General features: G+C 40.1%; 1 protein-coding gene and 1 long non-coding RNA gene across 5 annotated transcripts in view; both read right to left on the bottom strand.

Annotated features, from left to right (window-relative positions):
- Pfrx (6-phosphofructo-2-kinase/fructose-2,6-biphosphatase) overlaps positions 1 to 13,607 on the bottom strand; it is a 38,097-nt gene extending 24,490 nt beyond the window's left edge. For 3 of the 4 annotated variants that reach the window (XM_022081998.2, XM_022082004.2, XM_022081999.2), the window contains exon 1: positions 13,451 to 13,607. In XM_022081998.2, the coding sequence (XP_021937690.1) occupies positions 13,451 to 13,604 (154 nt within the window). In that variant the 5' untranslated portion in view covers positions 13,605 to 13,607. Of the gene's footprint in view, positions 1 to 8,763; positions 8,918 to 13,450 lie in introns of those variants that run through there. The other variant, XM_022082005.2, reaches the window with a different exon arrangement.
- Positions 13,608 to 13,744: 137 nt separating this feature from the next.
- On the bottom strand, positions 13,745 to 15,582 carry LOC147874970 (uncharacterized). Its single transcript, XR_015533536.1, has 2 exons — positions 15,281 to 15,582; positions 13,745 to 15,072 (listed from the first exon to the last, which is right to left on the bottom strand). It is a non-coding gene; the product is annotated as an uncharacterized LOC147874970 (long non-coding RNA).
- Between the last annotated feature and the right edge of the window lie 114 nt (positions 15,583 to 15,696).

The following is a 15,696-nucleotide window of genomic DNA, read 5'->3' as shown; positions in this document are numbered from 1 at the left end:
CTTTATCGAAATATTCGATTTACATTAGATCATCATTTTTTTTCCATTTTTCATGTGAAACATGAAAAATGATGGTCTAATGTAAATCGAATATTTCGATAAAGAACATCATTTAATATTTTAAATGTTAATTATTGTAATATTTTAATATTTAATAAGAATTTATTGTGATTAGACGGACAAGAATTTAATTTATAATTAAAATCGATATCAAAGAAACAGAATATGAAAACATGAAATGCCAATGGCTGGCTCTTATTAACCAGGTAATGTAACTTCGGGGAATGTCGTCTTAAGACTGACGACCATCAGCTTCTCAAGACCATCGCTCCATGGGGTATCATAACTGAATCTTTGACGCTGCAAACTTCACGATGTCCACAGCAAACTGAACAACCTCGAACGTTCTCATGATCTCAAAGTTCAACCAATATTTTATGCCATGATGATAATAATAATAATTACACATATTTCACATTCCGGCCAGTTTTATTACAAGGCCACAAATTAAAAACTTGTACTAGGATAAAGTATTTATTTCTGTCAAATAAAGTCGACAAGAACACATCACACTCGCTTGCTGGACGTCACACTCTGTCGCTCAGTGTTGAGGCAAATTTCGCGTTGGCCCTTCCCTAAAAACTCCAAACATCGCATCGGAATCCACGCGGACCCGAATCCTAATTATACGTACAGCTCGCTGGAAGACCGCGTCACTATAGAGACGTCATGTCATCCTATAAGCAACGGCCTAACGAGTTTATTAAGCGCTTTCTTTGAAGTGTCGACCTTCGGCCAATCGATTAGCAGACATTTCACAAGTAACAAGTGACTGACAGCTATTGTACGGAAAATGACATCTGTCGTACTTGCTGAGACATACGACTGAACGTTTCCTGCGGAGTCCAGGTAACCGACGACAACCTCTCCCATCCACGCCTGGACAGGTTCAGTGGCGGATTCTAACAAACAAGCCAATAAACCTTCTGGTTTCATAAAGGACGGGGAATTTATTGACATGCTGTGCGACTATCAGCTTCTCAGCTATGATTACTGAATGAAGTAGTGATAGCCGAACTCTGTCAAGGCAGGTTTGTACAGTGTATCTTCCTTAACCCATGTTCAAACTCCCCAGGCACACAGTGTGAAATGCTTCGTAGGATATTTGGGACGAAAGAGCACTTATTAGCCTTGGTACGTTCAGCGGGGGGCAGGAGAGGGGTGTGAGTCTGTGAGTCGTACTATTAGCGAAAATACACGACCCAGACATTAAAAATACACGTGAAGTAAAAAAAAACAGCTGAGGCAACATGTTACACATGAACTTCGTCCACTACTTACACTTTTCGTCAATTCGGCAGACACTTTCGCAAGAGTTCGAAATCAGCGGCGAGCCAAAAGGCAAACTTCCAAAACAATTGCCTGCTTTCAAGGTAATGCGTAAGGACAGTCATATTAGCCCTTCGAAGCAAGAAAGAGATGTAAGAGAAAGTGGGGGGGGGGGCATAAATTTGATTTGAGGCTACGAAGGTTCCCAGACTGTACCCACTCGTCCTTCTGGTTCGAAGGGCGAAGTTCGTCTAAATAGTATTTAAAGATCCAGCCCGTACCGCGAAGAAAACACTATACTTCACCATTACAAAGATCAACTGGTTAACGCTGTTTAAGGATATAAGGATATGTTTATAGTGAAAATCATAGTTCGTCTAAACAAAATTTAAGAATTCAGTCCGTACCGCGAAGAAAACACGACACTTCACCATTACGAAAATCAACTGGTTAACGCTGTTTACGGAAATAATCGCTGTTTATTGTGAAAATCATAGTTCGTCTAAACAAAATTTAAGAATTCAGTCCGTACCGCGAAGAAAATACGACACTTCACCATTACGAAAATCAACTGGTTAACGCTGTTTACGGAAATAATCGATGTTTATTGTGAAAATCATAGTTCGTCTAAACAAAATTTAAGAATTCAGTCCGTACCGCGAAGAAAACACGACACTTCACCATTACGAAAATCAACTGGTTAACGCTGTTTACGGAAATAATCGATGTTTACACTGAGAGCCACACGAAAAACATATCATTAAATCAGGTGATTCATATTCCACTGACTTTCAAAGAGTTACTTGTTCAAACATAACTTCCGCAACTCCTGGCAGGAGGTTTAAAGTCAATACCAACTACCAACAAAAAAATGTACCTGTTTTGAAAGCGTCATCTCCATTGATTAATTTGTTCATGAGAACTTAATAATTTGTACTGTTCTCCAAATATTATTAGTGAGGTCACGCAGGACGCAAGGAAACGAAGAGATATCCATAAAATAAAATTTTGTATGCACTTCTGTCAACTTCCCCACCCGTGCTACATGTCCCACCCATGTCACAGTACCACACTAGTTCATGAGCGATCAATGTTTTTACTACTGACCGTAGCGAACTGAAGACTACAAGGCCTACATTGACACAACTCGATCCTGAACTTCGTGAAAAATGGGTCAGTTGGTTCAAAGGTCGAAGGGGAGTTGCAGGGGGAGAGGGGTAGGGCGAAATATGCGGTATCTTCTGTTCGCAAGGAAAAAAAGAACGTACGCTGATGATTCAAATGGCAGTCACAAGACACTGATACCGCATATCGCTTTCCGTTTGACAGCAAAACCAAAGGACACGTTAATGACGCAGAACTTCTCAGCGTGTTTCGATCACATACGGAACAATTACTTTCTTGAGAAGGTAATGAATGAATGAATGGTCTGCTCAGCAAAACAAGAAATGCCTCCACCATCAGGTATCGCCCTGATGATGGAGGCAGCAAAGACTTCTGAAACGTCGGTAAACTTCCACTAGCCGCCTTGAGAACCTCAAATCCTTCTGCTGATAATTTTCACCCAAACACAAACTTAATGTCACAAAACGAGTACGAAAATCACAATTATTTTTTTCAAAACTAAAATTTGTTAATTAAACTAAAATTTGTTTAATACGTAATTTATACGGGAAAAACCTTCGGCGCGCTGTCCAACCAAAATTCTCAAAAAAAAGAGAAGTATTTCCATGAAATTTGGCAGTGGGTAGAGCTACCAATGTTTATCGACACACTTTGCCAAAATCAACAACAACAACACACTTCACATGACGACAAACATGTGCTTGGAAGTCACTGGGTCGGGAATCCCCAGTCAGCCGCACAATCTCATGGTGGATCCCCTGCAAGGGGATCCAACTGCCCTGGGACACAGGCATTGCGGGGGAAGGCATGCTGTCCACGGGTTGGGGACCGAGTTCACTTCTGTGTAATTCAGAGAAGTGGTAGAAGGGCGGAGGGCACGGGTAGGCGATTTCTTGCGTTTTTATCACCACAGTGCGCACTACGCAGTTGATATCGAAGGCGAAAAAAGGAAACTGGTAATTGTCCGCCGTGCAAATTGGAGGGAAAAGTGATGAAATATCATCGGGTTACGAAACACGACCTTCAATTCAATGGCCGGCTCATTGTGCCCACGTGCGTATCAGTAAACGCTAATCACATTGAGGCAGTGCGCATTTACGTGCAATCTAAGAGACCAAGGCTTATAAAAACCCATCACATTATCAGGATTCGCTGGAAAGCGAGCGCGTGATATCCCGTGATGATAAAACGACGCCACTGCGTTCCACACAGCATCGAAGAATACAGAACATATTAGTACGTAAGTGATAAGAAATCAGACATGCCTAACACCTGGCAGGTGCAACTGCGGAAAAACACGAAGTAATGAAAATGTGTGGTGCATTAAAGTAACTCCAGAGAGAAAAGTCCTTTAAAAAAAAAAGTTGAGAGTAGCTCAGTCAGTCAATTCAAGGTTTACAAAGTAGTCCGGCTAGGATGGGACTGAATGGCCGTGAAGCGAACTTCGATTAGGGCCCTCGCAGGAAACTGACAATTCCACTGCAAGGTCGAAACACTGCTTTGGCGCAAATCACAGCGTCTTTCGAGAGTAGTAAAACCACGACAGTTGAATTGGTTTTAACAAATGGATCGGGCAGATAATAAGGAAATCTGGTGGGCAATGACGGGAAACAGCCAAATGTGACGAGGGTAAAAGTTAAATGGGTGTTCATGTACGAACTGGCTTCAACCGGCTCTTAAATTGGCCAATCACTGTCCTGGGACGTATCAGAAGGGCAGAAACTGAAAGGCTGGATTATGGAGAGTCAATCTAACACTTTTAAGCCCACGCTCATCCGAATACCCATACATTAATTCCGTACCGCGAAGAAAACACAACTCTTCACCATTAAAAAGATCAACTGGTTAACGCTGATTAAAGAAATAATCGCTGTTTACGATGAGAATTATTGTTCGTCTGAATAATATTTAAGAATTCAGTCCGTACCGCGAAGAAAACACAACTCTTCACCATTACAAAGATCAACTGGTTGACGCTGTTTAAAGAAATAATCACTGTTTATAGTGAGACTCATACGAAACACAGTTGCCACGTCTTTAAGACACTCATTGAGTAGCCTGACATGGAAGATTTGTGTTCGACCCGCTGGTCCATCAGAGGCACCTGATACGAATCTCTGTTTTCCTCAGACCTTCCGGCAAAATCCAGTGCCAATGCCCTGAAGATGATCACCTCTTCTGATACATTATCGCAGACTTATCACATCTGATCGGACGGTTCACAGCCCTCATCAGAGTCCGCTTGAGGCATCAGTGGCCCTTATAAAACCAAGCGGTAATTATACGCACCGCCCGTTTTACCACTCAGTAACTCTGTATTTTGCCCACAGAGTGCGAACAAGGATCATTTCCTTAAACAGCGTCAACCAGTTGATCTTTGTAATGGTGAGGAGTTGTGTTTTCTTCGCGGTACGGTCTGAGTTTTTAAATAATCAGACGAACTATGATTCTCTCTGTAACGAGCGATTATTTCTTAAACAGCGTTAACCAGTTGATCGTTGTAATGGTGAAATGTGGTGTTTTCTTCGCGGTACGGACTAATTCTTAAATATTGCTTAGACGAAATTCGGCTTCAAATGGTTATTACGTAGCCTAGGGTGTCTGGATTTCGCCAGACACAAGGCCAGATACGCCACTGCTTATCTACCCGCTGAACGACGATGAGTCATAAAACAAGGCAATTCATTTTAAATTCAGCCATTGAAAGCGTAATTTCAAACAGGTTAACACATTACACAGTAAATGTCCTCGCGAAAAACAACCACCAGTCAAACATCTGGTTCTAATCTTTGCAACAGCCAATATGAAGTCTCAGATTCGGCACCCGATGTGACACTCAGGCTTGCGTCTGTTTCGCTAATCTTGCTTAGCAGGTTTGCAGGTGCGCTGAAGGCGAACGGGCCTCATGAAACTAAATTACATGGTTCGTGTGGCTGTCGGTCATTTTCGCACTTAACACCGGTTTTCTCATCGACTTGCAAAGCCATGGTAACCAGCAAAGCAGACCTGCTTCAATTACATTCGCGAAAAATCAGAATATGAACCTAACATCTGGCTAAGTAACCATACCTTCGCGCCTTCTTTCAACACACGAACGTTTCTGTTCTTTAACGTGACGTAAAACCAAAACTTTGCTTAAGGAACTGAAATGTTCGTACATGAGATTTAAGAATTGTAAAAATGTATGTATTACGCATGCTCAAAACCGTTAATTACTAAAATCAACCAAGGACAAACGAAGCAGAGACCTTTTTGAGACAAAAAAGTATTTAGCGAAGAATTTCCCCGTCTTTTATGACAACAGAAAATTTATCACCATACTCACACCCAGCAAACGAACACTTCTTTGCTCTCATCTAGATAAATCCAGTCTCAAAACCTATTTCGTCAAAGATAAATTTTAATATTATCCTCTCATCTATGCCTGTGCCTTCCAAGTGGTCTCTTCTCGTCAGGCTTTACAACCAAAACGTTGAACGCATCTCTTATCTTCTGAATTCATGCTACGTGTCTCGCCCAGCTCACCTCCCCTTGATTCGATCACCGTACTAATATTTGGTGATGAGTAAAAATTGATTAAGCTCCTCTTCAAGTAATTTTCTCCAGTCTTCACTCATTTCATCCCAATATTTTCCAGACACATTCAACTTCGATTCCTTCCTCAGGGCGAGATACCGATTAATACAAAACAACAGGTAAAATTATGGTTGCATTCGTTTTGTTTTTTTCCAGAGCAGACTGGGAGACCTACGACTATCAACCGAATGGAATGTTCACTTGACAGTCGACGTGAAGCCTTTTACTTATTTCAAACTATCATAACCCGGTTAAGGAGACCGACTTTCAGAAAACAGAAACGCGAAGACTTTGCTGATTGCGCTCTCCTAACAATTAAAACGATAGTCATCGTACATGGTGGCTCACAAGTCCGTCGATCGACACCTGACACAGCGTCACTACCCCAATTTCCGTCGCCTTACAATCGGTCATTTCGGCTGTACTCCCTCGAGTACAGGTTCCTACGTGTTTCTGCGACGAATAGGCATAAAACCATAGAGAAATAAAAATTGTAAAGAAAACTCAAGTGTTTTCTAAGCCGGAGTACGCCCTCGTCTTTTAAAACACAGCGGTAAGTATATGTACCACCTACTTCAACGTTCAGTAAGTCTGTACAGAGTGCATTTGTGTGTTTCGCATAATTCTCAAAATAAACAGCTACTATTTCCTTCAGCAGTACTAACAAACTTATCGTTGTCACGGAGACCCGTCTCTGCGGTACGCATTGAATTCACAAATAATATTTGGACAAGCCCTGGCTTTAAAATTTTAAAGAGCGCGTCTATGGCTTTCAGGTAGGACGGAGCGTCTTATTATATTCACAGCCGTTTCGCTTTGTCAGAGTTGAATACGGGAAAACAGGCCTTTGTTCCCAACAAGGAAGATCACGCTTATCAGCAGTGCAAATATCTTGTTCAAATGCGATTGTATCTTCGACTAAGGGGTAAAACCTCATAAATCACCGCTATCTCAAGAATTTAGAACCTACTATCTATCGCATGTAAAATTTGAGGTTTTCACAGCGGTGAGTATGAAGATTTCTGTCTTAAAATCGCCCTGATGACGGCGGCAGTATGGCCTCCAAAACGTTGGTTAACATCGACCAGTCTACACAGCGCAACAACCCAGATGATAGAAATCTTCTTATCTATCGCATATTTGCCTGTATTATTCAACGACTCCGTCTGTAACTCAGACACTAGTGTCGAATGATAAGACAATCGGCGATAACCCTTAAATCCCGGTGGTAACTATATGTACCACCTGCTTTAACAATCGGTACCTGTGCATTTTGTATTTATGTGTTTCCTGTGGTTCTCATTGTAGACAGTGATTATTTCCTTAAACAGCTTTAACCAGTTGATTTTCGTAATGGCGAAGTGTCGTGTTTTCTTCGCGGTACGGGCTGGATACTTAAATATTATTCAGACGAACTGTAATGCTCAGCCATCTCGACACAGGTTTTCCTTGGTTTTCCTCTGTCTTCAAGCAAATGCTGAGATGGTTCCCAAGTTCCAAGTTGCCACTGCAAGCTTCTCATGCAGCCCTCCCTATTTAAATTAATCAAAATTTACCACCCCTTAACGCCGTCAAAATTTACCACCCTCCCCTCTGTAGGAACTTCTAAATTATATATTAAACTTCCAAATTAATAGCCTCAGCTTTCGCTAATACAAAGTTCAAAATTCCGCCTTTTATGCCAATCATCACACTAACGCCTTCACTCTTACTTTATACTTAACAGAAGGACGAGCGGGCATTGCCTGGGGACCTTCTAGCTATAAGATGCTCTTTCTCCCCCCCCAGATATCGAAGTGTCTCTCACTTCTCCCCCACCAATTTCCTCCTTCTCTCTCTCTCTCTCTCTCTGTAATTCTCAGAATAAACAGCGATTATTTCCTTAAACAACGTTAACCAGTTGATCTTTGTAATGGTAAAGTGTTGTGTTTTCTTCGCGGTACGGACTGAATTCTTTAATATTATCTGCTTGATACGACTGACGTAAACCACTTAGATCCTAGGTCGGAATAGCCGGACTCCGGGCCAAGACGAAGCACGATGAGGGTGTCAAAGCACAGAATGTAAAGAGTACACTGCACTGTAGGCTGCATACAACCAAGGCGGCTGTTTATCTGGCGAGGTCGTACATTTGCTCGCTGAAGAAAAACTGTTTTCCTAGAACTATGAACTCCGAACGCAGTATTAATAGAAATTACAGGTGAATAGAACTCTGTCACAGATACAGAGGGCATTTCTAAAAATACGCCACGGATTTACTTGCATATAATCACCTAACTACTTCGTAAACATCAGTGTATTTGGTGTCTGAGATCAGCAGTCTCGGCAGATTGACAACGGCACAGATACGTTTCAGTGCGTGCATCACCGGCGCCCGCCCAGGGCCAACTGCAGCTGGGATTTCTTCGCTGAAGCTGTTCACAGCTGCCGAAATTAAAACCGGAGAATCTTTTTTGAAACACCCTGTATATTTTCGACATCTCTTAATGAAGCAACGTACGTTCATATACCAGGGACCACAACAGGATCCATTCTTTTGTTTGCATTCTACACATCACACAAAACATATTCATTAAATTGTAATACATTTAAACTCGGTATAAAGACAGTCAACAATAGTCTTCATTTCCGAAGCCCTGTGATTGGTTAAATATTCATACCCCATACTACAAACAAAACTTTAAATTCGCTACTGATTACAATGAATCTGTTAAGACACATTCTTCCACTTACCGATCCAACTGTCCTCGGACAGTCTCAGAACAACCATCTCGCTCGCTGCACGTTCGCCACTAAACAATGGAACACCGACAAACCCAAGTTCTCCTGGTCACTCACTTTTCCTTGTAGCGCTCAAAAGATTCCAATGTTTACTGGCTTCTATTATCTGCTCAAAGGGAGGGAGGGAGAGAGAGAGAGAGAGAGAGAGAGAGAGAGAAAGGTGAAGGTGTCCACGTGTTACGACGACCCTCTCTACGAAGGTGTACCGAACCATGCGCGCATGACACACCACAAAACACGAGCTTGATGGAAAATTTTCGATACCAAACACTAAGGAGGTCAAATTCCACCCGATAACAGTCCACAAGCAAAATACAGAAACACGACTCACAAATAATAAGTTCACACTTCTGTGACCCGCGGGTAACTGCCCTTTTATTCAAAAAATAACATCAAACTCCGAACCAGTCGAATGTCTACAGGTTTCTGCCTGTACGTCTAAAAGAACTAACTGCAATTCTTAGCCAAGAGCACGAAACAATGGATTTGTTGTCTTTAACATCGTTATCACAGCAACAATTAAAATACGTTACGCGTAACACGAGTACCGTGTTATTATATCTGCATACATTAGTTTAGTATTCACAATAAATTCATATAACTCAAAATACTTTGTATGTCATGCATCGTGGACTTCGTAAAAACTTATCATCTAATCACACAGAGCGCAAAAAAAAATCTGTACACTATGATCTATCCACGTGATGATCAGTCATTACTTTATCGATAATCACGAGCACAACATTCGATTCCTAACTCTTCTTCTACGCCAAAATATAATCAGCTCTCAACATTCAGTGTCTTCGCCGACGATTAATCGCAACAATGCACAATCAACCTATCGCTCTGCTATTTATGTTACATCCGAGACCTCATTCCCTGATTGGCCAATGTCAATACAGCTGGTGCAATACGAATTTCACAAGACTTGGAACCGGAGATATACGTAAAGCATTTTATCTTTTAAAAAAAGAATATACGTGCCTTAAGCGCACAACTGTACGTGAAACCCGGCACGTGATTGCATCTACCTGACAAATCCTGCATCGGTCATACAGAACCATAACGAAAGTGCGTTCAGAACGTGACTCACCTCACACATTAAGAAATTCCGATGAAAAACTGAGCCTTTGGCTTTACAGGAAGACAGACGCCATGACGTAAAGTGACGTTCAAATCAGTAGGACGTGTTGAAAAGAACGTACATTTAAGAGTCGGCACCCCGTTAAAATAATAACGAACCTCTGGGTTCCTGAAATAATTTCTTGGAATAACCTAGCGACCATCAGCTTCTCAAGAAGGCCTACTTCACTACACAGCACAGGTTTTTGGCTAATACTGCCTTCTGATGAAATAAGAGTCATCCGGACCACACAGCATGCTGAAAGACGATGAAACCTGAATACTGGACCTGACTCAGTTCCAAGTTTACGTCTGGCGCGGGCGAAGGTCAAATGCGCCTACTAACACTGACTGAGTAAACTTCTGCCCGTCTACAAAATATTTAACTAGAAAAATACAAAATAATGATGACCTTATCAAATTAATAATACCCCTGACATAAAAAAATATCCAAAACAGAAATACGATATATACGTAAATGTTCGTGGGAAACGTTCATATATTATATACAATTTAAAAATAATATATTTACAAAATTTTAAACCGTCTTGTAAAGTTAAAATTTTTAAGAGTCTAACTCGTTTGGTATGTGGAATATTTTACAGACTACAGAAACTATGTTTAAAGTTACATTTACATTTTTAATACCGCAACGAATTAAATTATATATTTTAACTTACGTGGAATTAACCTGAGTAACAGACAAATGACAGCAACCAAAATTCTACACACGTATTTCTATTCGAACTATACCATTACCTAATCAGATGCACGGACATACCTTCTTTTTTATAATATTTTAAATTATTAACTTGACGTAAGTTACTGACCTGAATCGATTACCCAAGACAGAGAATCGACCTTAATTATCGATGTTACTACCGACATCTAGTGGAACGGATTATGTCAAAAGTTCAAATGTTGGATTGCAGGTGTCGCAATGCGATTAGTTCGATTGTTTTTAATTTTGTGAATCGTATTATCAACTCGATTTTGATTTCGAATTTGTAAATTACTTTCCAGACTGCTATGTAATTATGGAGATCCTCATTACGCAATATTCTCCTCTCAAACACACTTCATGTGAGAGAGACCAATTTCAAAACAGATAAAAAAAATTACAGCAATTTTGAAACCGCAAAGTAATAGTCTAACGGGTTCACTGGACGATAAAGACGGAACTAAATACGTGTGTTTACCTTCCGCATCACGTCTGTCTGCCGTGTTTAAATCGGTTCTTCCAAATAATAAACTCAGCAAAAGATTGAATGGAATTAAGAACTTGGGGTAAATACGACAGAACCCAAAAATACGACGCAATCGATACTGAGCACTTAACCCTTTAAACATCGTATCAACGTTCACAAACTCCACATTTTATACATTATTATGGGTTTCGAACGATTCTCACATTAAATAGCGATTATTACCTTGAATACCTTTAACCAGCTGGTCGTTGTCATGGAAACGCGCTGTTCACTTAGCGATAAGAATTGGAAGCTATTTAAGTGAGCTTCGGGTATCAAGGGTTAAATGAATCTGTGACCAACAACCCTCCAAGTAGACATTACGTCAGAGAAGCAACCATGTGACTTCTATTCCGTAGTGACCTTCAACCACACACAAATCGATGCAGGGACATGCTGATGGAGTACAAAACTTCTATGAACCATCTCCCCCCTCCCACGAAATCTTCAAACTCCAGCCACTAGATGAACAAGTTAAAATAATAATATAAAACACAACAAAATCCAACAATCGAACTTAAATCGTTCATTTCCATTCGCGTAACAATGGCGTGATTTGGTAGGATGGATGCGAATGAACAGTTAAAAAGACGACGCAAAAGCTATCGTGGCCTGTTTCAAAGCAAAAATGAGATCAACATATTCATTAAGAGAAAATCCACGAAAAACCTGTCACAGGGCCCAAATTCAAACCTGAGACCTCCCGATTCTGGGACCCACGCAGCATAAAGCGGCCTTCATCGAGCGTCGAGGTAAAAAAAATCCTTAAGCACAGGAAGTAACTAACAAACAAGGAATTAATTGGTACAAAGGTGGAAGGAAGCGGTCGTGGGCTAATTTAAGTTAACAGCCCGGCCGAAAAATCACAGTCAGGATAACCTGGGCTTGATTTGAACCCAGGATCTCCAGAATACGAAACAGGAGTGCCAACCACTTCCATAACAAGTCTCGGAAACTTAAATAAATTACCAGTACTCATTATGTTATTGAACGGTTCAATTGAAATGCGCAAAGTTCATACAGCGTCCAAGTTGATGGGTAAACGAGAAAGTACGAACATGGAAATAAATCGCAGATTATACCAAGGCACATTCCAGCACTGGTCTGCAAAAACCACTACAAACATCAATTTCACTCAGTGAATGGCACAGCGGATATAAGAGCTGGGTACGTCCCAAACAAGAGTCTTGCGGCTACTCAACCTGCGATGTTTGTTAAATATAAATACTCTTTCTTGCTTGTAGTGGCTGTATACAATCTTGTCGTCTGAATAATACAACAAATTTTATCTCGCGACCTTGAACTACTTATTACTAAAAAACTTAAACTAAAATGGGACGACGACCAGTATACAATCTTTGCATTACAAATATGTGGGGGGGGGGGGCGCACGCGCGCAGAAATACCTATCTACCTGCTGGTCTGAGATACGCATCCACACCTGATCTAAACACAACTGGAAATTCAACAAGGACAACAAGGCATTTATATAAACATGTCTTTAAAGCACACGAACGGAGCGAATCAAGTTCCCTTTGATAATTTTCTACTTCCAAAGCCGCAGATCAATAAAGCTCAATGTGACGGTCGGCCGGCAAGGGATTTCAACCTAACCTTTACTTTTAAAGACATCCTTTAACAATGAGTTCACTTATCTTTTCTGTCTCGAAATATATCCCGTACTTTCGTTTGGATACTACACTTGATGTCATTGGGTGTGACTCTCCTATAGATGGAAACGTCATTGACACAGAACTCGTGCAATTTATCTCCATCATAAATTTGTCTTCTGAGTTTATACGGGAAACGAGAAGATGCAACCGGTTGTCATGTCAGTCCTATGAACAGCTGATTTGATGTGAACAAATCACGGTGGCTGTGACGTATGGAACAGATACTACTGTGATATTATCACAGATTTGTTACTAGAAACACGTTTCATCACCGAAGAAGTCTAAAATGAATCATTCGAACGATGTTGTAACACTGTTACGTCAAACGATAGGAGTATACATCAAGCACGGAAACACTTTATTGTAAAAGTTTAAAAGGTATTTATAATACATACGGAACATTCTTTATTGAACACTGAAACCTAAACATTTCAGCAAAAGACGATATGCTTCAAAACAAAATGCACAGTCATGCAATGTTGGATTATGTATACAAAATTACATAAAATTTACCGCCTTCATTTAAGTATACCTGGCCTAGGAAAACGAAGTGCAGGATAACTTAGGTCGAAAGGCTAAAACAAATATGGTTCTCACCTCTGACTGGGAATGGCTTCGTCTGAATAGTCTCTGTAGGTGGCGGGATGCTTCTTTTAGTTTCTGGAGACATGGAAGAATTATTAGCAAATAATTTAACTCCGGAAAGCCTGTAAAAATCGCACACACGGACGGAACCAGGCAACACATCCATCACAACCTCATGTTTTGTTTGACACTAGTCGCACCATTCAATGACCGCCAATCACTGGAAATCTGGGCGGGATCCAACTTGTCTTGTAGCCAACCAAAACCACCCGTTCACTTTACCCATAGTTCCATCTCAAGCAGTAAAACAATGCTGCCAATATTACGAAAGGGAAGTACAATACGAAGAAAATCGTACTCCGACAGAATTGTTTGACCAGCATTTAAGATGCAAAGTTAAACATAAATTAATTTGAAAGCCAGTTGACAAGCTCGCATTAATATGTACCAGTATTTGCATTTTTATGACTCGGTGTTACATGACGTATTATTATATAATACTTGAAACACGTCCACCGACAATTCTAGCCGTAGCACTAACCTTAATTACCGTTTCGGAAATATATATTTAAACTAAAATGTAACATATCGAATACGTATGTGCACAAAGCATGTTAACTTCGAACCTCAGGTCACTCTTATATGACTAAGAAAATATAATGAAAATGTCCTACACAATTTTAACCTGTAAATTAGTTAAAATCTATACTAATACTCAAAATTGCACTACAGTATACTAACGTTACGAAATTCAAATATTATATTCTCACAAAAAGCATTGTGTGCATGTAAGCAACAGCACTTACTGACCACTATTAACCCATCAATCCACAGTAGAAATAAACACCCTTGCTTCTTAGACATAAAGTTGCACAAAGCTAAGACAGCTACCAAAATGAAATAACATTCTAAAATACCTTACATCATTCTTAAACTCTCCAGCAAGGAACAGTGTAACTAATTACATCAAACCACACTGTTTACATCACACATCAAATATGCACAAGGTTATAATCAAATTATTCCTGAAACACAAAATAGAAAAAAATATATTTACTACAAGCAGTTAAGGAAATACCTGGAAGAGTAACCAATGAAATGGAATGGTAAAAACATTGTTATGGGATAGGGTGAAGGTAGCATACAAGTGGTTTTATTACACAGCATCAAATGCTACATTCAGAAGGTGTCTCTCACACTTATTATTCAAAATACACTAAAATTCTTAATCAGTTTATCATAAAATTCTTACATAATAAAATTAGTGGCTGTGTTAAATAATAGTTCAACTTATTCTACATGTTTCTTCTGTCCTATATTTATCACAGATCAGCAACATACCAGCTTCACTGTGGATACCTTATTTGTAGTTACTATACCAACTCACTGTGCTTTGCTGTTTCTTCCCTTTTTCCCTTTACTGCTCATGCTGTTCTAGGAATGATTCTTCCCTTGTCTGCATACTTTTGTTCCAGCCATCTTCACAAATTCCTTTCTCTTCATGTCTGTTCATGCCCATTGCTTTCAGCCACGTGTCATGCATCCTGCCTCCACTCGATACTAAACTCCCTTTGTGGATGCCTCAATGTCATGAGCACCGGCTGCTCACGCCTTTTTTGTTATTGAGGCAGCACCTGAACAAAATGTAAAATAACACCGTCAAATTCTAGTACTGTAACCAATGACACAACACATTTCTAAACATTAAATTAACTTAATTTGAGATGAAGAGTAGCAAAACACTTCCTATACATGAGGCCTAATGTTTATTTACCTGACTGGCTAAATGTTACTGTCCATTCTTCTTAAGAAAGATATATGTCACAGCAATGAATGCCTCACCTTGCAAGATTTCTCTCCAGAGCTCCTCCCCTTGCAACATCACTCCACACAGGTGTCCAGTACCTCCCAAACTATGGCACTTCTTCACATGATGGTCTTCAAATAAGGTTATCAAGCCAGGATACATTAAGAGCTTCATGTTGAGTGGGATAATCCCTTGGCAATGTACACAAAAGTCAGACAAAACATGTCCAGAGAACAGTAGCATATGAAACAACTGAACAATGTTCTACTTAACCACATATAATAAAACAGACTAATACAAAGGTATGAATAACATATAAAGCAAACTGACACTTACAGCAATAACATGCGAATATCAGGAAAACTCCTGGACCAACAGGTAAATATTGGGCAATTTTTAAGGCACTATAATGATGCAGGTAATACCACACATGGAAAATAAGTACACTTAA

This window comes from Zootermopsis nevadensis, unplaced genomic scaffold (assembly GCF_977971745.1).
Source record: "Zootermopsis nevadensis isolate Lab colony 2312 unplaced genomic scaffold, Znev_1.0 Znev_ptg000003l, whole genome shotgun sequence".
Classification (NCBI taxonomy): Eukaryota; Metazoa; Arthropoda; class Insecta; order Blattodea; family Termopsidae; genus Zootermopsis; species Zootermopsis nevadensis.
The sequence above is the reverse complement of the archived record's forward strand: the minus strand, read 5'-3'. Positions and strand labels throughout refer to the sequence as shown.